This window comes from Castor canadensis, chromosome 10 (genome assembly GCF_047511655.1).
Source record: "Castor canadensis chromosome 10, mCasCan1.hap1v2, whole genome shotgun sequence".
In the NCBI taxonomy this organism is placed as follows: domain Eukaryota; kingdom Metazoa; phylum Chordata; class Mammalia; order Rodentia; family Castoridae; genus Castor; species Castor canadensis.
Window position 1 is genome coordinate 17,186,274 of NC_133395.1, and position 25,881 is coordinate 17,212,154.

A 25,881-nucleotide genomic window follows, 5' to 3' on the forward strand; every position below is an offset into this window, starting at 1 on the left:
ATAGTCACATGGACTCTAAATGTCCCTCTACATTTAAAGTGTGTTCTTCTTTAACTTCAGACCAATTCCCTTGACTTCTGTAATCAACTATCTTGTGACCTTTTACAAATATTCAAGTTATAAGCTACTATTGTGAACACTGGAAAATCATGCTGTCAGCATGTCTCTATTATTTGCAAGAGATTCTACAGGCATAAAAATACTTGCAAACAACCAGAAAACATACACAAGTTTAAAAAGTAACTCTTACTATAGGTATATATACTTTTTTTGGTGATACTAGGTTTGAACTCAGGGTAGGCAGATGCTCTACTATTTGAGCTATGCTTCTAGCCCAATATGAACACATTTGTATGTTTGATAAATAATATTAATCTATAAAGTTTTAATAAGGCTTTGGTGAGAAAAGTAAACAGAATTATTCCTACCTTTTCCTGTTTATTAGAAATCAGAAAGTATAGCTGGCCATGGCAGTACACTTCTGTAATCTCAGCTACTCAGGAGACTGACAACAGGAGGACAATGGCTCCAGGCCAGCCCAAGCAAAAAAGTTAGTGAGACTCCATTTTGGCCAACAAGCTGAGCATGAAGTGGACACCTACAGTGCCAGCTAGGCAGGAGGTATAGCTAGCAGCATCACAGTCCATATCAAGCAAGCTTATTTCTTCAAAATTTATGGTAGTTCTTTCTAAGGTCAGAATTTCACTTTATATCTCCTATCTTTCTGACTACATATCTTATTTTAACTGCCTTTGGGGTCTTAAAGAGTAACAACAGTGGTTTTGAAATGCTCCAGTGTTTAAGCATGTAATTCGTCATGACCATATGTTTGGTGTCTAAAACAAAGCAGGCCCGATTTAAGAACTCAGATATTAGACCTCTTAGAAATTTCATAATCTGATCTTCTTATCATCCTTCCTGAAGTTATTATAAGAGTGTGTGCTAGTGAATGAAGAGTGTACTTATTTGTATAAGAGACTTACATATTTCAAAACAGATGAAACACAGAGATGAAACACTTAGGTTGCAGTTGTCAGTTAACCTTACATATTAAATGAGTTATTTTACTCACTATAATTTCTTTTGCAATGGTCGATGATCACTAAGGTGAAAGTTGCCTGCAGGAATTTCCAAAGCTCTATCCATCCATCCACTCTATCTAAAGTTGAAAATTCCAGACCCTTGAACAAAATGACCAAAGGTAGCCAGGCATGGTAATACATGTCTTCAATCCTAGCACTCAGGATGATGAAGCAGAAGAATCCCATGTTTAAGGCTGGCCTGGACTACAGAGTAAGACCTTGCCTCAAAACACCAAAAAACAAATGAAAAACTACCAAAGGCTCCCTGCAACAGAAGAGCAATGAGTTAGCATCAAATGGGGCTAGGCCAAGAGCTGCAGACACACCACAACTCCACTCATACGTACCACCATGTGACTAACACCCTCCAAGACTGTGCAGCATGGGACTCTGAGCACTCTCATCTGCTCAGAGAATAAACTGGCCCAACTACCACAGAGAGAAATGTGGCAATGGCCACCGAAAGGCTCAATGCCTGTAACTTTTTCCCCAGTGATTCCACTTTCAAGAAATTCTTTGGGAGATAAACTCCTATTTTTATGGAAATGTGTACATGTAATAGCAAAACAAGACAACGTAGATGTCCAGGGATGGGCCATTTGTTATATCGAGTATGCTAAGTCTGGACACTAGGATACAATGCCACCTTTGGGGTCATGAAGGGAGGCAAGTCCTCGTGCACTGAAATGAAATAAATCTGAAGACACATCAAGTGAAAAAAATTTAAAATGCATTCAGCCTGGCACAATTTGAGTTAATATGTAATATATAAAAACTTATGTATGCAGAAACTATCAACAAAACATCCTATAAGAACAGTTGCCTCTGAAGAGGTCAATTCTTTTGTATCATTTGAATATTTTTTCACTACCAATTCATACATAAATTTCAAAAGTGATAACACCTGAAAAGCTCTGTAATGACATGACAAGTGTTCAGTCCTCAGTAGACATCAGGCTGTCACCACATCTCTTTACACCAGAGGACTTAAGTGTAACCTGGAATGAAAGGGTCCACATTTTCACCCATTTAAAAAATTGTTCTCTACAACCCATTCTTTTTTTGGGAACCTTCCCTCCTTTCCTCTTTGAGAAGACAGTCTAAAGCCGTTATCCCCAAAGTAATTGTTAACATAGCCTCTTGATGTCTGGATGTGGGAAAGGAAAATATTACTTAAGGCTTGACAAAAGTTCTATCAGACAAGAAAAAGAGGGAAAGTGGGGAAGCCTGGGAACATGTCCCAAAATGTGAAAATCTGAAGGCAGAGGAGATATTTCCTGTAGAATCATCAATGTTATAGTCACATAATCAGAATTTACATATCCTGACTTCGACATCCGCACTCTCTTTAATGACTTTATGTTAAAAAAAAAAAAAGAACAACATATGTTAGTGTGTGTGCAGAGAAAGAGAAAGGATAAATGTGAACAGTGAGAGAAAGACCAAAGTTACTTCATCGTTTATTAATCAGCTTTTCCCCAGCAACATTTGCCTATCCTTAATATTTTTCACTAAACCCTGGGTTAACACCTCCAGAGTACTCAAACAAGCATTTAAATCTGCCAGTTAAGCGGCTTATATGCTTGTCCAACCCCGGGCAAAGCACATGTGAAACAAATGAAACTGCAGAAACCTATCCCTGGAGTTGCTTAAAATCTCAAAACAGCAGCCCACTTCCCAGGGAACTTTGAAGTGGTAAATTTACCCCTAACTTCCCTAGAAATATGGAAGATTTTTCTTTTTTATTTGTTTTTTTCATACAAAGAAATTACAACATATATATACACATACATACACACTTTTAAATTTATGTATGAAGTTAAGAAGGTGAATATGGGGTGATGTACTTTCTATACAAGAATGAATGTAGAATTTTTAAACCTGTTGAAATCACCATAAGAAGGGGACTCAAATAGAAAGGAGAAAAACAGAGGGCATGAACCAATTCAAGTTGTAATACATTTATACATGGAAATATCACAAGGAAATTCCCTGTAGCACTGTCTTAAACAAAGAAAAATACCTTTTTTCAAGAACAGAAAACAGGAAAATAAAACAGGTCCTGTCAGGGGGATAATACCAGTGGGAGGAGAGACCATATAAGGAAAGGGTGAAGGAGGCTGAATGTAGTGGAAATATTATGTACTCATGTATGAAAATGCAAAAATGAGACAGGTTGAAACTATTCCAGGAATTGGGGAAGGGGGAATAAAGGAGAATGATGGAGGGGGTGAATTCAACTGTGATATACTATAAGAACTTTTGTAAATGTCACAATGAAACTAACCCCAGTACAACAATAATATGAATTGTTAGTACAAAAATATTCAAATAGGATGTTTTGTGTTCCTTGTGTGGGTTTGTGTTGGAATCCTCTTATACCTTAAAATGTCAAAAAGGCAAAAGGCAACAATCATGCTGTACCTAAACTGGCTATTTCAAATAAATACTAGAGAAAGGAAGTTGAATTCATTGTCAAATCATGGGGGCTATTCATACTTTCAGATAGGATGTGTACTTCCTGAAAAGTATTCTTTAAAAATAGGACATCTGGGAAAACGTTAAAAACAGGTAATTGTCTGAGTTTAGAATAAATGCACTGAAAATCTCAATGCTTCCTACAGTCAAGGACCATGTTGCAATCACTCAGGCTTCTCTCTTCCTCCTTTTGCTTCTTGAGCCAGGCTCCTTAAGCTCTTTTCTTTCTTAAGTGCCCACACCTGATGGACTTGGCTTTCCAGGAGAAACTAAGCAAGCTCAATAATCAATAAAGCCTTCGGAGGGGAAATCAAACCCATGATAATAACTTCTTGTCCTTGATAACACATCTGTAGGAATGTATCTTCCTCTGGTTCTGGAACAGTAACGTGTTAGTGAAGGAATTTGCTTTGCATTACAAACCAGGTTGGGAAGGTTGTCTGACTGTAAGTATGAAAAAGATGGTGGTGGTCCCTATCCACCATGACTATGATAATTAGAAATTAAACTAATACTAAGATGCAAAGGAAAGGAAATGCAATCAAATTCTAATTTTTATCATGATGACTATTACATTCCTTGAAATACTAGTGTTCCCAAAGACTTTCTCACAACCCTATTTGCTAGTGTCCTAAGCACATTTGCAGTCTGCCTGTCGAGTAGCCCAATACTGGCTTTCATCATTTCCCCCAGAGGCATCATCATAAGAAATAATACAAATGGGTTAGGAGTGTGGCTCGTGTGGTAGAGCAGATGCCAAGGAAGAGCAAATTCCTCAGCTCAAACCCCAGTACTGCTGTGTGTACATATACATATTTTTTTAAAAGAAAGAATATGAATGACTCAAAAGTCAGTGTTTATCCAAGTCCATAATAAAATAAAGCTTAAATTTGTTTTTATCATTTTTTCTCATATAGGATGAGAGTTTAGCAATGAGTCCTGCAATGTGACTTAAATATAGCAATGCTCTAGTTATTGGTCATTTATATTATGTGTTGACTTTTGAAATGGATGGTACTTTCCTGATTAATCTCAATAATTAAGTCATTCATCTGAGAAGTGGTGAAAACAAATCCCAAGAGTATCTATTAAACATAAAACCTTATTTATTATGAAACTTCCTATTCTTAAATTTTGATGTCTGTATGGTCTGACACTGAGGTACTTTTCCAAGTTCTAAGAATTTTAGGAAATCTCTTTAGATTCAGCTGAAGTGACAGATGATTGGAATCTATTAACAAAACTCAGCTAGTGAATGATAAATAGAATTCTTCTTAAACGGCTACATTGATAACTTAAACATGTGCACTAATCATAAATTATCCCTTGTTTTTACAGGAAGTCTAGAGATGTCTCAGCACTGGAGTAATTTTTTGCTACTTTTTACCTTTTCTACTAAGATTTAAATACATCCTAATATTTGGAAAATTATAATAAATGGCACATAGCCTAATAATTTAGAAATAATGCACTCTCTTCTTCAGTTTCCTCATCTATGAAATGTGAATGACTATATGTATGTTAAAAAGATATTGATAGAATTATGAAAGATACTACAAAGGAAAACACTAAGACAGTATAGGAGAGATAGAGAGCTCAATAACTGTTTCATTTTATTATATAATATATTCAGTGTTGTAACATGAAGCCTACTTTTAAAAATCTCACTACAATGTTCAACTTTTATCCTCATTCCTTTTATGTCATTAAAGGGCAACTTTGAACTTTATGAAAATGTCACTTATTTGATACTTTGTTATAGCAACAGAAAAGAGAGAAGATTACTATACCTTTTTCAAAAGATTAGTGGAACAGACCATTTTACTTATCACTTACTGATAAGATACATGGATGATATCTCTCTAAAAATAGAGTAAAGACAATAATTACTATGTTTAGCTAGACCTCTCGATATAAATTGTACCCCACTAGATTTCTACTTGATATGGTAGAAAAATAAACACCTCAATATCAGTTCAATTGGAAATATTTTATATTATATATACCTTCTACTGTGTACCTCCTATAGGGTAAGTTCTCTGAGGAGTTTATGTGCTCAATAAAAAAATTTAAAAAAAATTAAACTTTTGTCAAAATGGGAAGTGACAATATAATGTCTGGATGTTAGGATATGCCCAACAGTAACTAAAATGCTTTCATTACAGAGAATATGTGAATTGTTCAACACCTACATAAAAATTGTTTTCTAGGAACCAAATGAAGTCTAGAGCACTGTCACCATTTTGCACATTTGTCGTATGTGTATCAAATGCATCAAAAGGCAATGCAGAGGTAAGTCAAACGTGGTCCTTTTTTTTTTTAGAGTTTATAAACTAATGACAGACTAATTAAATAAGCTAGATATTTGTAATAACAAGTTAGAAAGTGATTACCTCTCCAAAATGTATGATTAAAGTATTGTGAAAAGGGGAAGGAGGAATTATACCTACGAACTGCATCCCTTCTTAGGAAAAAAAGCGATGATTTTCCTTGTCCATGGGAAAGCACCTTTTAATCATACTGTCATTAGTCTCTCTCATTTTTCCAAATGAAACAGAGAGAAACTTCCTTTAGAGATTAGGAAAGTTAATTAATATGTGTCTCATGACCGAAACAAATGCTTTAACAAAATAAGAATTCACATGTTAGACTTTAACATAATTTTTATTGTCATTCATTGGGATGAATACAAAAATACACAATCTCCAATGTCAATAAACATATACTTTGTTTATGGGTTTATATTTTTTTAGGTTAGGAATCAGGTCCACTATCCAAGACAAGGGATCCCAAGAATATGTATTCAATGTTATTGACAAAAGGTTATGTCTTTCACTCAGCAATCAGGCATACCTCTTAGAAAACACACATTGCCTTCAATGTTACAACTATCTGGTTAGGTAATATTCAGTATAATTTAGGCAGCAAGATATATGCCACCTACAAAATTTCCATGTTGAATAGGAAGATCAACCTCAAAACATTTAATCTTGCTCTTAGAAAGAAATAATAACTTGTATAAATCAACTTTAAGAAAACAAAACCTGGTTTTCCTTTAAAACTATTTCTGGGACTTACTTATTTCTTCATCTGTTGCATTCTGAAACGACAAGTGTCTCATTCTTAATACATCTGTATAACCTTGTATCACACCAGCATGGAGCCCGTGAAGCAGAGCCTCATGGAAGGGAAGGAGACGGTATTCATCCTGGCTTCTCACCAACTTCATAAATAAGGCCCTCTTGTGCCACGCTTTTAAATACCATCATTTTGAAATTGGATTTTGATCTTTTCCTCAGAAACAGCTAAATCTCTCTTGAGCTACCCAAACACATTTTACAACTTAGATTAGTGTGCTCTGCCTTCTTGGGGGGGGTTTGCAGCTGCTACTTTTAAGAGAAAATGTTTGCTTTCCACATGGGAATGGAGGCTTTCATTGAAAGGAGGAATTTTTCTGTTTGTTGTCATCTGGGCTTCCTCTCTCAATTTTTTTTATAATTCCAGAACTCGCTTAAAACATCTTCATATGCAAACTGCAATAGCACAAGTGCTTAAATATTCACAGTTTCAAACATGAGAGAAAACACAGAAACTAACTAAAAAATAAACTAAGGCAATTCATGGAGGGCACAAAAAAAGCCTGTCTTCACCTTTTCTCCATCTGGCATCACTTACATACCATCTACGTAAGAGAGTTAGTAAAAGGGATTCAAAACACAAATTGTTCCTTTTAGTTTCCTTTGGCAAATACAGCCACATCATCAGTGTCATCTTGCATTATCAAAATACTTTCCAAATTGATTTCCACAGGGTTGAGCTAATGTAACTATTGGTAGCAATCTTTCAAAGCAAATATAAGGGTGTCATTAAATTACACCACTTATTTTTTTATCTTACCAAAAGTTGTCTGAAGCCTGACTAGCCAAAAAAAAAATCTTCTTTAAGCTTCCAATCAAGGAGCAGTTAATTACTTACTGAGTATCTACTATGCTCAGGTGCTGTGTTCCAGGAAAACAAATCTGCTGTGCCCTCTGCAGTGCCACTCTTATGCAGTGCCCTCTGAGAGGCAAGTTTGAGTGGTAAAAATGAAGTGTCTCATTGTAAAGGATGCCAGAAATGTAAGAGTAAAACTTGGTTAACTACCAAAAGAAGAGAAAAACACTACTTGAACTCAGCAAAGAAGGAGACAGGAGTTCGATGGCCTAGAAAAATAAAATTGAAAAGAATTTTGAGGGGCATGGGAATGGGAATTTTAGCTGGTTGAAGCAAAAACAGATCAGCATTATCATGAGTGTAAGCAAATTATGTGAGTCCAGAAAAAAAAGAGGTTTGGTGAAGAAGTTCTTATTCAATGGAAAGTTCTAGAAGAGGAATGCTTGGAGTAAGTTAGAAAGATAGTTTGAGTTCTGGAATGTCAAAATAAGATGTTTGCATCGGAGGACAAATTGAACTGATGATAGTTGAAGGCTTACATTTTAAGACAATGGTTGTCAAAGTCTGGTCCATGAACCAGCGGCACCAACACTCTCTAGAGATTTGTTACAACAGATTTTGGAGCTTCTGTTTAAATCTACTGAATCAGAGACTGCATGGGATCCAGCAGCACATCCATGTTTGAGCAAGACTTCTGGTTCAAGTTTGACTAGCACTGTTTTAAATAAACTAATGTGACCAACCAGTACATGAAAAAATCCTTAACATCTCTAACCAGGGAAATACAAAGCAAATCCACAATGAAAAATAATCAAACCCAGTCAGAATGACTACTCTCAAAAAAAAAAGCAAACAAACAACAAATGTTGGCAAGGATACAGAGAAAAGGGAACTTATTTGCGATTGTTAGCAATGTAGAATAACTCAGCTGTTATGGAGCAGAGTGCTAGGTTTCTTAAAAAGCTTAAAAAATAGAACTACCAATGATCCACTTGGGGTCCCAATTTGAGGTATATACCCAAAGGAAATGAAATTTGCTTATCAAGGCAATATGTGCACTTCCGTGTTTATTGCAACACCACTCACATACTCAAAGTATGGCATCAAATGAGGTTTCTATCAGCAGATGAATGGATAAAGAAAATGTGGTAGATTTATAAACAATGGAATATTATCCAGCCTTATAAAAGAATGAAATCCTGTCATTTGTGACTAAATGAATGAAACTGGAAGACCTCTTGTAAAGTGAAATAAGCCAGGCACCGAAAGATCAAAAACACATATTCTTATCCATATGTAGAAACTAAAAAAGAAATTGATCCTATAGAACAAGAAAATTGAACAGTGGTTGCTAGGAAGGTAAGGTGGTTGCATAATGGATACAAAAATGCAGTTAAATAGGGGAATAAGTTCTAGTGCTTAACAGCTCAGCAGGATGACTGTAGCTTGCAACAACGTACTACATATTTTATGAAGAACTAGAAGAGAAGAACTCAAAGCTTCCAAACACAAAGAAACAATAAATGTATAAGGAGATGGAAATGCTAATTACTCTGGTATTTAAATTTTTATTAGCATAAATTAATTGAAAAAGGAGTTTCATTATAATAGTTACATACATGCATAAATTATACTTGAATCAAATTCACCCCATCTATATTACTTTTTCTTAACCCCCACTCTGATTGAATCATTGCACATCATATACAGTATTGAATTATCACACCAGATCCTTAAATATGTACAATGTCAATTAAAAGGAAAAATAAACAAGTAAACTAATCAAGGCAATAGATCATTCTGCTGATGGTAAGCACAACAGAAACCTGTGAAAATAGCATGAGAGAAGTTTCAGTGACATTTCCAAGTAGAAGACCAAAAAGAAAGTAAATGTTTTTGAAAGATTTTCTATTTGACATTTAATAGCATTCCAGACAACCTTTTAAACTTCTATTCGAGTTTCTCTCTTAGAAGCTCATCATAAAAAGGAAATTAGAAATGACTGACTCTCCAGTGGAAATTGTAGCCTAGGAGGTTTCCTCTCCTCTTCTGAATAAGAAGTAGAAGATTTATCATCCCCATCCACTGTCAGGAGGGAACTGGGAAAAGGAGGGCTAATATTTACCTGGAGACTTCTCTCTGTCAGCTGCTCACATGCATTATGCTCCTTAATCTTATCACAAATAAAGATGTTGTGAGTCTGCCAACATTATGTCCCTTTTGTAGAGGTAAGGAAACTGGGGTTCCTAGAACTAAGACAAGTTTAAAATAACCGATTTGTAAGCAAAGAATAAAGGATTAAGTCCTTCTGTATAGCATATGCCAGGAAGCCCAAAGATTCCCCTATAAAGAAAGAATTCATATTATTACCAATTTACTTGATATCTCTGAGATTTTTTCAGAAGTTTTTATATCAATTATGTAATAGGGATAATCTTTTGCAAATATTTAACTGATTCCATTTTGTTTTCTTATAGGTTCTAAGGGCCTGAGGATCTATTTGGTAACCTCTTTAGAAGACAAATTCCATAAATCTGGTCAGCCAAAAACAAGAAAGGAAGCAAAACTTCTCTGTCAAAAGGGTCCTCGGGAAGGAGGAAGGGGAAGGACAGTGATGGTTGTCCAGTCTCCCATTTCCTCCTCTCTAAGCTTTGGCTCATGGGGAGGCCAAAGAGAAGTAAAATTTCTGACCTAAACTGTTTAGGACTCTGTGAAGAGATGACCTGGTGGGCTGCCTTGCACCAACCTTAGGGTCAACTGTATGGCACAGAGTACACATAGGGAAAGTACCCCCACACCACAGTGGACAGGCCTAGCCCTGTAATATAAGAGCCCTCTGCAAAGACTCAGAAAGAGCTCAGCCAAAAACCAGAAGACTCATCATGGTCCTACCACCCCAGGTAAGCAAGGCTGGAGGTGGAAGGCCAAGTGAGTGACAAGCCAGGGACTCAAGAGTCCTCGGGACCAGAAAGGCCAAGGTGAGGGTGAATATTGTAGGAAAAGGACCAGCTACCTGGTCCTCCCTCCCCAGCTGAACATGACCAGGCACAAAACACAAGACCAGCAAGGGCCCAGGATGGGAGGAGCCCAAGGAATCTGTCCTTGCTTTCCATAGGGGACATTCACTCCCTGTCACTTCCTTATCCCCCTAACTTAATCTAAGAGATTGATTTCCTTAATTATCCCTGGTTATAGATGAAAAAACTGAAGAGTAGACTGACTGGTCTACTGAGCAAACACTGAGGAGAGCAGCTAAGAATCAAAGAACTCTCTGCTTAACCACTGCAAGCATCCCACATGGTTAGCTGATATCCAGAAAGGCTAAACTGATTAGGCTGCATTTTCAAGTAGCACACAGTAAAACTTTTTTTCTTGTTACCCAACAAGTGGAAGCTTCTGAGGAAAACCAGATGGGTTATATGAGTGAAGAAAAGAGGGAGGAACAAGGGAATAAGAAGAGGAAGAGGGACAGGAAATTGCATGCCTTTTCCCACAGGGGTTGCAATATATACATTTTCAACTTTGGGGGACAAAGAAATGGTGGCAGTTCATATTCTTCCTAAAGGTCCTTTCAAAAGTGTATGTAACGGGCGAGCTCCAGGAGGGAAGAGGATGACTCACCTGCAGGCCGTTTTTCTTTTACCTCTTCTCATTACCACCGGAAAGTGGAAATATGAAGCAGTGCTTGGACCTGAGTGAAATCAGAAGACATACTATTTCTCTCATTCTTAAAATGGAAAAACCTCCAATTTAACAAGACTTCCTCAGTTATACTTAACTTTTATTTTTTTCTCCTAAAGTCCGTAAGACTGAAATAGTAACCTTCTTCAATATATATATTTACATATTTTTATCTTGGCCTTCAAGTTTCCTGTGCAGGGAGCACACACCTGCCTGTTGGGACACATTTCACAGCTGTGAGCAACAGAGAAGAAAATACACACAACAGCAGAAAGGGAAATCAAGGTAGACTAGATATAAATTTAAAAGTTAAATGGGCTCTTTTCAGAACTATGTGGCAATTTTTCAGATTGAAATGAATTGACTTAAAGTATAAGGAGTTTTCAAAGCTTCGTGGATTCTATTAATTATTTTTTCCCTGATGAGATATTATGTATGAGACCACTATTAATAGTGAAACCATGTCCCCTGTCCTCAGTGACCCCAGTTCCTGGTGGACAGTAATATGGGACAGACAGCCGATAAGGTGGCAAATTTACAGCACTGATAATACTTTCTATTTATCTGAGATTTGTTTCAGTTTTTCAAATCTAACACGGCACTGAGTAGATCCTAGGGTATGGTGTCAGTACAATGTCTGTAAAAAAAATGATTCTTTCAGGAAAGGAGAAAAAAAGAACAGTGTTTTCAATGTTCAAGATCCTTTACATCTGCTGCTCAGCTGGAAACACTGTTAAAAGGCCATTAGAACCTTAAGGTAGCAGACCTCGAATGCTATGAAAGCCACGGAGCAATTTGCTGTTTGTGTTAGGAGTATCAGCCCCAGCCACTTCCTTTTCATGGGCTGAAAACAGCTTCTGTCATGAGCCGTGAAAATCAATTCCACAGTAACCAGGCTGAAATGTGGCTTAAGGTGGTGCACATACAGACTGGCGCTGTACAGCAGAGCCTCCTTCTGGGCACCAGTGGCACCTTCCCACGTCCCAGGCAGCCTCTGCCTAGCAGTGCCCGGGAGGTAACAGCAGCTCTCAGTTCTTCCAGGGACCTTCAGCCTTCTCTCTTCCAGGACTGGTTCTCTCTAATGCTTAATTAGGTTAAAATCAGAATTGTCACCCTGAATGAAGACGGCTTTTGGAAGTGTCGAGCTGGGGGAACAATGCTCTTGCTTATTTGTATTCCATTTTCTGTTTTCCCTGATTATAGCAATTGTGAGAGAGGCTCATTTTTTTCCCCAAATAATACTGTTTTGAGGCCTTTTAAGATATAGAACATTTCAAACTTAGTTTCAAATATAAGGTCTTACCTTTGAAAATAAATATTTCAAAGGGATAACAATGGTTTTGTCAAAAGTTGTGCTTTCTAAATGAATGGTTACAAAGGTTAGACTTCATTTTAAAACATGTGATAGGTTTTTCAGTTATAGGAAATTGCTATTCCAGTTACAAAATGCAACCTTGGTTACCACATACGATTAAGATCATTCTAACCAATATTTCTATATATATCCAACCTTTTGTTAAGATGAAAAACTTTGTATAATCCGCTAAGCATGAATCTGCTAAGGATGAATTGCTATTCAAATCATAACAATCAGCTTATGTTTATGTATATGTAACTCATATGACATTAAATTATTTATCTTTACATTAATAGTCGGGGCTGCATAACTGACTCATAGTTCATTTGTTAAATTTATTGTTAAAAACAAAATGGAAAGGGCATAATTTCATACTTGTTTTTGCTGTATCTGATGCACCTTACCTGTCTTTTTAAATTGTAATTTAAATGTGATTACTCTATAGGTACACATTTTTTACTACAACAAAACAATTTGTGTTTGTACAATTTTCATGCCTACGTACAGAAAGACATAACAAAGATCTCTTAAGTGATTCTAAGAGATTGCCATGATAGTAATTTGGAGATAGTAACTATTCCCAAGATAGTAACTGAAAAAAAGATTATTCATGACAGATTTGTTGATGACATAATATTTGCCATTTTACAAGGTATTTAATATTTGATTGATACTGACCTTTCAGAAGAACCATGTGGTAAAGTAAGTGAAATGAATATATTCTTTACTTCAGTCGTATAAAAAGATTGGCCTAAGCTTTTAACATAGTACTTGACCTCCGGGTGTTTAATATCCCCAAGTCTCTGAAAGAATATTGAGTAAGATACCACATAATCACGTGAGGAGTAAAAGCACAATAAAAGTCTTTCACACATTAACACTTGATAATGCAAAAGTAACACTAAACTATGTTTTCCAAGTTCAATGCAAATATATGGCTAGAAGAGAGGTCCTAGTAGATGACCAGGTAGGACTGCCTGGTAATCTTGCATGTCCAAAATGGTAGTTACTTTGGAAATGCAAATACCTATTTTCCAAACAGAGCTCCTAAGTACTTCAAAAACATCTGGTAAGGAGATAGAAAACAGAAGTCAAGGATAAAATATTTATTTGTTTATTGGTGATTTTTTACTATAGTTTAACCAAATAAAAAGTCTTTTAAAAACTCTGGATTCTGAAAATTAGTCTATTAGAATGCATAGGAAAAGAATCTTACAGATACAAAGTAACTGCATAGACAGGAGGATGGTTGGTTTCTCAAGTTTTCTTCCAGAGATTCTTTGTAATAAATTCCTACACTATTCTTAAAGAAAAGTTTGGTTAAAGTTTTACCAGTAAAAAACAAAAAGAAAAACATCATGGTAGTTTTAAATTTTACATTTTAAATTTTAAAAACTACCAATTGTTGGGAATTAGAAAAATAGGAAAAGCAAACAGCTAAAAGACAATATATATATATTTTAAGGATAAATTAAAGCTTTTCATTGAAAAAAGTCTACAGTGTGTGCATGGTGGCTTTTTTCAAGTTCATTTCACAAATGGCATTAACTGAGCTACTCTGGCTTATTAAGAAAATTACAAGTGAAAATTATTCATCTTTATCATAACTCAAAGTGCTTTCTTTGTAGAGAAAACAGTTGTCTCAACTTCACTGCAACCTTAAGAGGAAATATCTGTAGTCCCTTGAAATTCATTTTAGGAGAATAGGACCTTGCTAATCTCAGCTGTCCTGCAGGCAAAAAAAAGAAGTCAATTTCTTAAGAAATCCAAGAGTTGTAATAAGGAATAATCATGCAAGTGATACAACTACAGAGCCCAGGTGTGCCTGCCCAAAATGGATCATGCTATAACTTCAATTAAATATGTATAGAATGAAAAAGCAACCAGTTTTCAATGTCGTCTCCTTGCATAAGAATCTGCAGTTCGGAAAACAGGGCTAGTTCTGTATCTGGAGGTTAGCTGACAAAAAAACTCAATGAGAAGGTGGAAGGATGGAATTCCTCTTTGCCAGAAATCTTCTAAAAAGGACAAACATATAATAAGGGTCATATATACCTTTATAGAAAAGAAAGCATGTTGATTTAGCAAAGAAAAAATAGTAACTCAACAGTGAAAAAAACTTTAAATACTATTGCCAATTTTCCCTTTAAAGCAACATGGAGGGTCTCTTTACTCATGAAAAGGTACACTGGCAGCTGGGATAAGCCCCTTACTATTGACTGTCCACGCTGACAGAAATCTGTATTTAAAACCACTTTGAATGAAGCTCAGAGTAGAGCTCAGATTAACAATTAATTAAATAGAGTAGACCTACTGAACTGGAAAGTAGACCTACTGAGACCTAGACCTACTGAACTGGAAACTCAAGGAGGAAGGACCAGCCATTTTTGTGAAGCCACTGATATGGATGCATAAAATTCATGAGGCACTCCCCGCTCTAGAGAAACGTCAGAATTACTTCAGGTAAAAGAAGGAAGAAGAGTAGAAAAGAAAGTGGGGGAGGGAGACCAGGAAATGCCTCTTCCCAAACCAATTAAGTCAGAGTATCTAAAGACAGAGCTCACGGACAGGTATGTTATTCAACGTCCCACAAGATTCAAAATGTACTGCAGAGTAGTTCTGGCACTTTCTAACTCACAAGAGCTGATTATTTTTTGGAAATTTTGAGACTGGTTGCTAATTGTTGGCAGCTTGAAATTGATCATGGTGGGAAAGTTTATACAATAGAAATTGGCAAATGTTACAAATCAGGAAATCTCCTGATCTCTCCCCAGATCAATTGCTAAACAGTCATATATTTACTACAAGCCAGGATTGCGAAATGTCACACAAAAGAGACAATACCAAATAATTAGCTCAGACAGTAGTTTCTCTTAATATTCTCCATTACAACTGATTCATTTCAATTCTTAAGTTTGTAAAGAGTAACCACACAATTCAGTGGCGACCAGCTCTTGTGGAAGGGTATAACCATGACTAGTGCAGCTAAAGGACCATGATCCCTTTCCCTTCCCATCCAAGCATGGGCACAGGAAGCAACTGTGGAATGAGCAGCATGGGTTCATCTTCTGGGGGTCTTCTGAGGGTGGTCTTACCCATGAAGAGATGCATGTGGGGAGAAAGAGTCCCTGTTGGTGCTGTGGGCTCTGACTGTTGGTGCTCTAGCAGCCTTCTTGTGTCCATATGGAGATGATGTAGAAAGAAGATAAGGAACAGAAAAATGGAGAAACCTTAGCCCTCTGCAGATACTTCTGCTTCCTTGCTCTTTCTCACTGCCCTATGTTGGGACTCTTGCTATGGGAAGTACTGGTTATGTTAGCTTATTGAGTCAGAGTTTTCTGTGACCCTCAGGCAAAAGTATTTGAACTGACACATTATTTCAGGCAAGAATTTCAATGCTCATTCTTTAAATATTTTTATTGGAACATGTACATAGCATAGCCAAGTTAATAAGTTTTGAAAATTAACTGCAATTTAAAATTAATTTTTTCTTAATAATTTCACCACTTCCCTGATAACTTATGTGCCCCTTCTTTGCTCCTCTTCCCCTCTTCTGGGTCCTCAGCATTTCTTACTTAGGAACCTGAAGCAGTCTCCTAGCTGTCCTCCCTCCCTCTGAGCCTCCTCTCTAACCCACCCTGTTTATAGTGCTTGACCAATGTAAGATAATACCTTCATCATGTCACTTCACTTCACGGCCAAGTTCCCAGGATAATGACCTAATCCCTGCCATATAAAGCCTAGGTCTTCTAAGGCCTTCCAAAACTCCAACCTCCTTCTAGCTGCTCAATATAATTTTCATAAGTTCTTAACAAATCCCTTTCTGTGTTGTTCTTCACACACCCTATTCTGCTCCCATGGATTAACTCCACCTTGACCATCCCCTTCCTTCAAGGTCTTTTCCCTCATGCTCTCCATCTTTCAAAGCCTCAATTAAATCTTGCCACTTCCTTTCAGCAAGGTCAGGGAATCAAAATTGTTTGATTCCTGTCATTATAGTCGGTAACGACATTTGGAGCTTAAACCATTGGCATAGCATTTTAGGAGTGGTGATGTAATTCAATTAATTATCCATCTTGTTGAAAATTTTAAAATTCTTTTTACATATGGATGCAGCACAAAGAGGTATGACTTAAATTTCATAATAGGTGATTACATGTGTTTTGATAATAAGGCACTTTCTGAAAGATAATAATTCATCTGAATCCTATTTGAGAAATCCCTTTATCTCAGCCACAATGATATTCCTAACAAGCTTCTGCTGGCTTAATGATACTGCATTTTGTCTCCACCAAAAAGTACATATAAACCATGCCAAAGTATTTGTTTTGCCTTGGTAATTCAATTAATTTCTCTAGGACACTCTCTTCCCTTCCCTTCCCCTCCCCTCTCCTATCCTGTCATCTCTCATACACACACAAGACCCTATTATTGTCAATCACATAGCAGATGCTAAGTAAATAACCTGTAGTTTATTAGTAGTCTTTTGGTGGTATACACTGTACCTGCTAAATAAGTCTTGACTCCTTTCTATTACCACAGTCACCACTCTATTTCAAACTAGCATCTCCACTTCTTCCTGTGTCTACTTTGCTTTCCTCCACTACTTTCTCTCCAGAACAGCCAAAGTAACATTTTAAATTTATGTGCAACCCTGATTGAAACATTTTTAACAACTTCTCTTATTTAACATTTCCTTGACATTTTTACTAATATGTTGTACAAATGAGTTTCACGGTGCTATTTGAATACCTGTGTATAATGTACTTTGATCAAACTCAAATTACTATACTTTCTCATTCCCCCCTCCCCTTTAAAAATAATTTAACAGGTTTCATGATTGTATTTTCATACATGTGTACAAAGTACTTCAACCATATTCACTCCCCTTCATCCTCTTTTTTCCCTCCCTACTCCTGCTGGCCCCCACCCCCAAACAATCCCTGATTTACATTCCTCTCATTCATTTTTAAGGTCTAGATTCCACATATGAAGGACGGCATACAATATTTGTCTTCCTCAGTCTGGCTTATTTTGCTTAACATGATGATTTTGAGTTCCATGCATTTCTTCCTCTGGAGGACATATGTTCAGGAGTGCTCTAAGAGGATCATACGGTGGTTTTGTTTTTGGTTTTTTAAGGAACCTCCACGCAGCTCTCAGACCAAAGGCAAAGCCATTGAAGCGAGTTCAAGACATTTTAGGGCTGGTGGAGGAAAAAGACATGACTTCCAGGGAGCAGTAGTACACAGTTAGTTTTATTTGAGAGTCACTTAAGACAGAATTGCACGGAAAGGAAAGTCCCTTACAGAATAAGACCTTCCAGAGTTAACAGAGGGACCACCATCCAAAAGGACAGAAGGACAAGGAAACTCCCAGCGGAGTGGGCAATAGGAGAGAGTGAACAGTGTTCCTAAGTAATGTCACTGAACAATAATGGCTAGATCTGGAGCAGAGAACAGGAAACCTCACAGGTAACTTAATGGTTAGAGCCTCAGGGTTTGTGGGTAGCTAGCAGGACAGTACAGTTCTGCACAGTATACTGGCAGGCAGACTCTACGGGTTAAAAATTTTGTCTTTGTGTTATACTTTAAACAACTGGATCTGTAAAAACATGAACTTTTCAGTAAAAGGGAGCAGGCTTGCAGTGAAAAAGTAAACATAAGGCTGATATGCAGGGGCTGTCTTTGGATCACTTATGTAAATCGTTAATCTGGCCCTTAGCTTCTGCTTCTCTGGTCATTCTCCCAACCCTCTCCCCATTCACAGACTGTTGCCCCAGGTTCTGGAAATCTCATGTTTTCCATTGTTCTCACCATACAGGACAGTATGCACCTTCCTCTGTCTTCTTTCCTCACTGATGGCATCTCATGGTGTGGAGCTCAATGCTTTTCCCAAGGGAGCATTTTGCCCCTCTGTTTGGATCAAATGCTCCTACAAACTTTTCTCACAGTACAAGGTGCCTCAGCTGTAATTACCTAATTTTGAATGGTGCCCTGAATTTCTGCTTCCCTGCTAGGATCAAAATTCCCAGGGACTTTAAACCAAGCATGTGGCACAGTGTCTTACACATAGTCCATCTACAATACATATTTTTTGAATGAATGTAAAAACTACCTAAAAGAAAGGAAGAATAGATTAGTAAAATAATCAAGGAACTAGATAATGCGTAAATGTAGAATCAAGTTTCCATTTTTCTTTGTTACTGTTGTACTAGTTTTAAAACTATTCTTCATCCAAGGTCATTAAACACTTAAATATTATCATCCAGGATTATTGGGATTTAGGAATCTTTACCAAGATTTACCACTTTGAAACTCTTTACTTACAAATATGCTATCCTAGAGACTTAATAATACTTTCAAACAGTATCATGTAAGTCACTGACAACTGAATAATACTGAAGGACTTTATGAAACTGTTTAAAGCTGAATTATCTAAAGCTGAAGGTTTAACAGCACAATTTGGTCTGTAAAGGGATATATGCACTAAATTTTTTAAAATTATTAAACAGCTGTTTATCCTGGCAAGTTAACTATAAACTACCTTATTGGCTTTCCCAGGAGTCTTTTGAGAGATGTGAATTACAGGGGCGGGAAAGCAGTTTTATAGTATTACTTTTGTAAATTTGAACATGATAAAAATTAAAGATTAATTTTACCAACAATTACTAGTTGGTAATTACTAAACAATTACTAGTTTTCCTCCAAACTCATATTTCTATACACATCTAGTGATTGAAGGTAGGTCATTTTAGCATAGAAGTATTTAATAATTTTGTACTTTATGTGTTCATAAATTTAAACCATAATTTTAAAAGAGCATTAGTCACTTCCTTACATAAATTATCACATTTTCAAAATAGAATGCTGTGTGTTTTAAATCAAACGCGATAGTGCCCTACATCTCTGCTCACAGGCCATTAAGATGAATGCAATTAAAAGATGTGAGAATTATGTAAAAAATTATATCAGTCAACTTAGATGAACTCTCATTCCCAATGATGACATATTAGCCTCTAATTAAAATAGCTAAGGTAACTCTGTTTGCAAGAATCATTCTAAAATTAATTCCCAAATCAAGAGTTTAACAAATGGCACTCCTACTAGCCTAGATTTTAGATTGATTTTGCAACTGGAATTAATGTAATTCTTTAAGAAACCTAGTGACTTTCCAAGTCATTAAAAAAATAAATAAATAACAGCAGTTCAGCTAATTCATCTACAACTCACATGTTCATCCAAACAATGTTAGAGGCATCAGGTAGCTAAACAAAGAAATCAGAAATCTTTGAAGCAGGCAGATAAACGAAACTTAAACAATTTATCCCAAAGTAAGATATTTAGTGAGAATATGAAAGAATAAAAGTGTCCCAGCATTGTTTTTACACTTACGATAATGTAATAACTACATACAAACTGAAAACACAAATGTGTTAATGGTAAACACATTAAGTAAGTTGGTTTGCTGGGGAAGCAAAAGGGAGGACAGGTTTCCAAACAAAGGAGAAACTGTCCAACAAAGACCAGGCATATATATAAATATACATATACACACATATCATGCACACACATGTATATGTACATATATGTCTGCATATATTAATCATACATATGCACATATAGTCATATATGCATGCTGATATTATATATTAAAGATTAGGCATAATATACACAAATGTATATAGAGATATGAATGTATGTATGTGCCCATAGACATGTGTGTATTATATATATATATATATATATATATATATACACATATATATTTGAAACTAAAAAGACTAAAAAAAGTGCCAGTCACATCAGCAGGAATAGCAAAATGTCCAATTGTTACTACAGACGACGAGATAATTAGTTGATAATTCACATCAAAGACATAGGAAAAGTTTAATTCTTCCCTAATATCCAGCTGTAACCCAACTCTCAAAATACCTGGGGTAGAAAGTGGCATAAAGTCAATATTGAACACAGAGTTAGTTTCAAGTTTTGTTCTAATTTGTGGAAATAAATTTTCCTCTACCTTCTACCACTATGGATGATTTCCTTTCAGAAGCTTTGTTGGTCCAACCTAATATTCCAGTAGACCCAGAAGATGAAAATAAACACATGTACTTCAATTTCTGTTTTACATGATCATATTTATACAATGAAATCATCAGGAACATGCATAAATTCATGGGTAATTTAGCGGTGGTGGTGTGATCAATTTCTGAGAACATAAAAGCTAAATTCAAAGTGATTTTTAAGAAATTATAGATGCTGCAAGTAAATAGATATTTAACATGAACAACTGTGAGGCAGTGTACACATGTGTGCCTATGGGACTAATAATACCACCCTATGTATGTATGAGATGGGGAAAGAATGGATTTTATATTCATCCATTCAAAAAATGCTGCATACTTTGTAGTGTAGGGCACTGGTTCAGGTTAGATCTATGGATTCTAGAGTCAGCCTGCCTGAGTTTGAATTACAGCTACTTCACTTGTTAACTGAGTAACCGTTAGGCAAGCTAATTAGTTAAGTCTCTGTTACTATCTTTTCATCTATAAAGCATTGCTAATGTCAGTACTTACTAAATTATTAGAAAAAAATTCAATAAGGTAATGTTTTCAAGGTAATGCCATAAATAGGCATAGAAATACAATTTCTATAGGAAATTGTAAAATAAAGTTACATTAGATGAATAAAGGAAAGCCAGTAAGTCACTTTAGCTACCAATATGATAATTAGTGGTACCAACAAAGCTCAGAGCCTAGACTGGCAGAGTAAGCCTCAAAAACATCTCTGAATTTCCCAGACTCTTAAGCAGGTGCTTGTGTGTGTGTGTGTGTGTGTGTGTGTGTGTTGCTGGAGCCCCAGGACCTCCTGCCTGCTAGCCCAGCACTCTAACACTGAGTGACACCCCACCTCTGCAGGTGCTATCTGCAGTTGTGGAGTTCCTCAAGAAGCTTAGCATGACCCAGATGATTCGGACTGGGAAGATGGAATAAGAAGGTGTCACTGATGCTCTAGGAAAGACTGAAATGTTTCATGCTGATCTTTGATCAGCAAGACATTGTGAAGGCTTTGGCTAGGGAGTCGGAAACATTTCTACACCACAAGAATTCCGAAGTATTAAAACGGATAGCCGAGAGGGGCTCAGGAGTCTGCTCCTTTGAAGGTCTTCAAACAAGGATAGATAGTCCATCAGATTTGCCTGTCCAGTTTAAAATCAGAGCTGAGTGAAGACTGATGGGCAACTGCCTTTCCCAAGCACTCTCTGATAGTAGTGCTTTATGTATTACCTATCACCACCCCATCTGATGGGGTGAAGAGCCCTCCTCTGTCCTGAAGTGGAAAAGGGCTACACTATTTCACAATTGTGAGTTCTGAGTAAAACTTTTAAATGATTTCATGGTGAAACATAATGCCTTGATTAATTCTCAGTTATTTCACTCAGATGCTACCTACACACATCTTTCATGAGAAACAGTTCTCATGAATCTGAAGTCTGAACAGCAGTTCTTTTAAGTTCAGGGTTCCTGGCAAAGTAACAACCCATGCCATTTCTCAGGCAAACCACTGGACGTCTAAACAAAGCAAAGGATGAAAAAGAGATTAAATTGAGGATATGCACCACAGGAACTCTTACCTATACTAGATGATTACATGTAAGTATTACCAAGAACTAGGAAAAAGAGTAAGAGTGTGTTAGTAACAGGACATAGTTTATCCAACAGCAATAATAAATCCAATTTACTTTAGCATTAAGTAAAGCTTACTTTGGAAAAACAAAAAAATAAATACTTAAAAACAAAAATCTTTCAAGTCATTCCTTGCCTATCAAATGTGCCTCTGACCCCATAGTGACCTGAATCTTGATTATGTCCACCAGCATCAAAGGGCACCTGGCTTAAGGTAAAGTTCTCAGCGTGCCCTTAATCCTGAAAAGTAGGCAAGTTTGTCAAAATGCACACATTTTAGAAATACACAGCGTATAAACAAAACTGTAATTGTAACGAAGTGCAAAGAGCAACAAGGGAAGACCTCTGCAGTTAAACTACTACTAAAGAATTTACATAAGCCCCTGAGAATGCTCTCCAACAAATAAGTGGTGAGCACAGAAAATCTTCACTTTGATATGAAGGAATTTGCATGGTGCTGAGGGTGAATTCCAGTCTCATGGGAGCCTCATTATCCAGTAAAGAATCCTGAAACAATTTAAAAATACTTAACTATTTTCTTCTTTGAGATACCTTATCTGAAATCATGCTGGGAAATATCTGTGTGGTTAAAAGACACAGTTTGAAAATGGCCAGATTAAGAGGGAGAAAAAGTTCCTAGAAGTGATCTATACTACAAACCTTTTAAAAGTTGAATTTCCTGAGATTTGAGGAGGCAAAAAAGCAAAGCTGATCCTTATCAATTAATTAAAAAGAATGAAATACCATTAGAGGGAAAGGTGAGTTCAACTTTAAGGAGCTGTGAGGGGCAGTGTTCTCTATTCATTGATTAACAAATTAAGCAGTTCTGGAAAAGGCGGACAAAGTGACAAGGATAGAAAAGTAGTCTTATAATTCACCACAGGTTCCGCCTTTGATTCAAAGCGAACGTCTGGCTCTGAACTGAAAAAGGCTCCCTCTATAATGCGCCACGCTATGTGTGTGATATGTGCGTTTTTTTTTTTTTTTGCAACGTCCAAATTTATATAACTGTGTTAATTTCAGCTTAAGTAAAGACCCTCACCCCTAGAGTCTGGAGATCAATCATAATAAAGGAACAATTCCACAAGATATTGACACTGTGATGTTTTCTGATACCAGCAAAACGCTTTTCATCATCCACCAGTTAGTTCTTTGGCATAAACAGAAAGAGACTGGTGGAAAATACGGCGTTTTCCTCTGAGATCTGAGGTCACTAAGGACTTCAGCTACCGGGTTGGAGCAGCCCGCGCCCTCACAGCATCTCCAGGCTTCCCTCGGCCTCTTGCAGTTCACTTCTTTTGCAGCCAAAGGATTATCTCTCCCCGACACGTTTCATTCACAGAGCCCCAGAGAAGCTCGGATTCGGTTGGAGCTAAAAGCCGGAAAACACGCACGCAGTCTGCTGCGCAAGTTGTTGGAGACCCGGGCGCCGAGAAAGAGGGTGGGAATTCTCAAGCTCTCCACGGAGGAATGCTTGTGGACAGGCATGTGAGCGGACGCAGGGTCCGCAGACCCGGTTCGGAATCCCCAACTGAGCCACCCGCTTAAATGGGTTCAGCTTCCGAGAGACGGCGGGCGGGTGAGGCCGTGCTCAGGACCCGCGCCGCGCTGGGTAGCGGGGGTGTCTCTGCAATACGAGTGACCAACCGCAATCGGGGAAACACTAAGGAACCTTGACGGGAAAGCCCGCCCCAAATTTGAAGCAGGCAGTTCATGAAGTCCCCTCTAAATCATCCCTGAAACGCCGACTTCTGGAGGCTGTGGCCCCGGCGGTGTCCCTCCAGCTTAGCCCACCCCTGCTCGGGCGCCGGGCGCTCAGCGTCCCCAAGGCACAGGGAGAGAGTAGCAAGAGGGGCTGGGGAGCCCTTTGCGTCTCTCCATCGCCCCCGCCGGCGCGAAGGCGGGAGTAGAGAAGGCGCCACTCAGACTGTGGCGCTGGGCAAACTGCGGTCGCAGTTCTTCCAAGTTTGCCGGAGAGAGAGGCGCAGGGTGGGCGCCACGCTCGGCCATCGGTACTCGCCCCGCGGAAGCCCCCCAGTGCCCTGGGCTCCCCGGCCTGCCTGGCCTGCGCCAGCCATCCAGGTAGAAGAGCGCGAGAGCTGAGCGAGGGAGAGAGGCAAAGAGGGTGCTCCCGCGTGTGCACACAATGAGGCAGCTGAGACGCACACCTTCCCCCTGCCTGAGCTGAAGGAGCATCCGCCGCCCAGCGCTGAGACGCGGTGTCTCGGAGAGCCCCCGCAAAAAGTGAGCACCAACTCAGCAACAGGGGGAAGAAAGAGGGTTCCCGGCGGCCAAGGGACGTGCGTCCGCCCCGGGCTGCAGCCTGCCCGGGCCGCGCGCCCGCGCTTACCTGCGATCTCCTGGTAGGGGATGTCCACCAGGCTGAATCCCTTGGCACCGTATGCCTGGCGGACCTCGCCGCAGCTCCGAGCCTTCACATCCGCCCCGGCCGGGAGGGACAGCAGCAGCCCCGACAGGGGAAGAATCACAGCCCCGATCCAAGAAGGCATGGTACAACATGCAAATCCAGCTCGGTAAACCCCCGAACCCGTGCGCTCTTCACCTTGCCCCTCAAGCCGAAAGCCCGCCAGAGCCAGCGGCGCGCTTCTTGCCGCTGCCCACCGTCACCCCCTTCCGCCAGGCGAGGGGACGAGCAGCGCAGCCCTCTGGACTGCGCTCAGCAAACTTTTATAAGCCAGCTGGAGGATGGCAAGCCAACCAGGGCTGTCCGGGAAAGCAGCCGCGTTGCTCCGCTAGCCCCTCGGATCGAAAACGGTGGAATCAAAACGAGAAAGAGCAGGAAAAGAAATGTTTAAAAAAAAAAAAAAAAAAAAAAAAAAACACCATGGGAGGGTTCGGAACTGCAATTCGAGTCCCGAGCCGCAGAATCCTAGAGCGCAGCAGGCTCGGCTGGCCAGAGTGTGCAGCGAAGGTGGGAACGCGCGCCGGCTCTCCCCGGAGGGAGATGGACAGGCGAGCGCGAGTGTGTGCGCGCGTGTCTATGTTGGTGTGAGCGCGGGGTTCTTGGGGATGTGCGTGCGTGGAGGTATGTGTTGGGGCTATACGGAATCCAGGGGAAACCTCAGCTTCACACAGACTGAGAGAGTCTGTAAGAGTCCTGAAATAGGAAGAGAGAAATCCTGGAGACCGACACTGGAGGCAAGAGGGAAGGAGAAAGGAGGGGAGAGGGAGAAACGAGCTACACACTGCACAGCCGAAATTCAGAGGCGGAGTAGAACGCAAAACCTGGACTGGATCGCATTCTACTCGGTAGAAGAAAAAAAATAAGAAACGTCCCTGTTTTTTCATTCACTTCATACTCTTCATACTGATCCGAAATGCTACCTTAATGACATAAAAAAGCAATCTAGAAAGACAAAATTATTAATTTATGTTATTGAGCTACATTTTCGTGGAGATGAAGGACATGGTATTTCCAATTGTTGCTCTTGTCCTACTGAGACACAAAGCCAGGGTAGAAATAAACATATAGAGTAGCCCCCCTGTATAGCAAAGCAAAAAACCGATCTAATTAGTTGTCTAATTTCTGTTTGACTTTATTTGTTCTATTTTTCTAAAACAGGTAGATTGTGCAAACATTAAGGACCAGTAGTTATATATATTTTTGCATTTTTGTTTCCAAATTCAACAAATCCTCCCTT

General features: G+C 38.4%; 1 protein-coding gene across 3 annotated transcripts in view; it reads right to left on the reverse strand.

The window, feature by feature from the left end:
* Gpc6 (glypican 6) overlaps positions 1-25,427 on the reverse strand; it is a 1,113,645-nt gene extending 1,088,218 nt beyond the window's left edge. Inside the window, exon 1 of one of the 3 annotated variants that reach the window (XM_074043143.1) lies at positions 24,570-25,427. In XM_074043143.1, the coding sequence (XP_073899244.1) occupies positions 24,570-24,729 (160 nt within the window). In that variant the 5' untranslated portion in view covers positions 24,730-25,427. The remainder of the gene's footprint in view (positions 1-24,569) is intronic. The other 2 variants (XM_074043144.1, XM_074043145.1) reach the window with 2 other exon arrangements.
* Between the last annotated feature and the right edge of the window lie 454 nt (positions 25,428-25,881).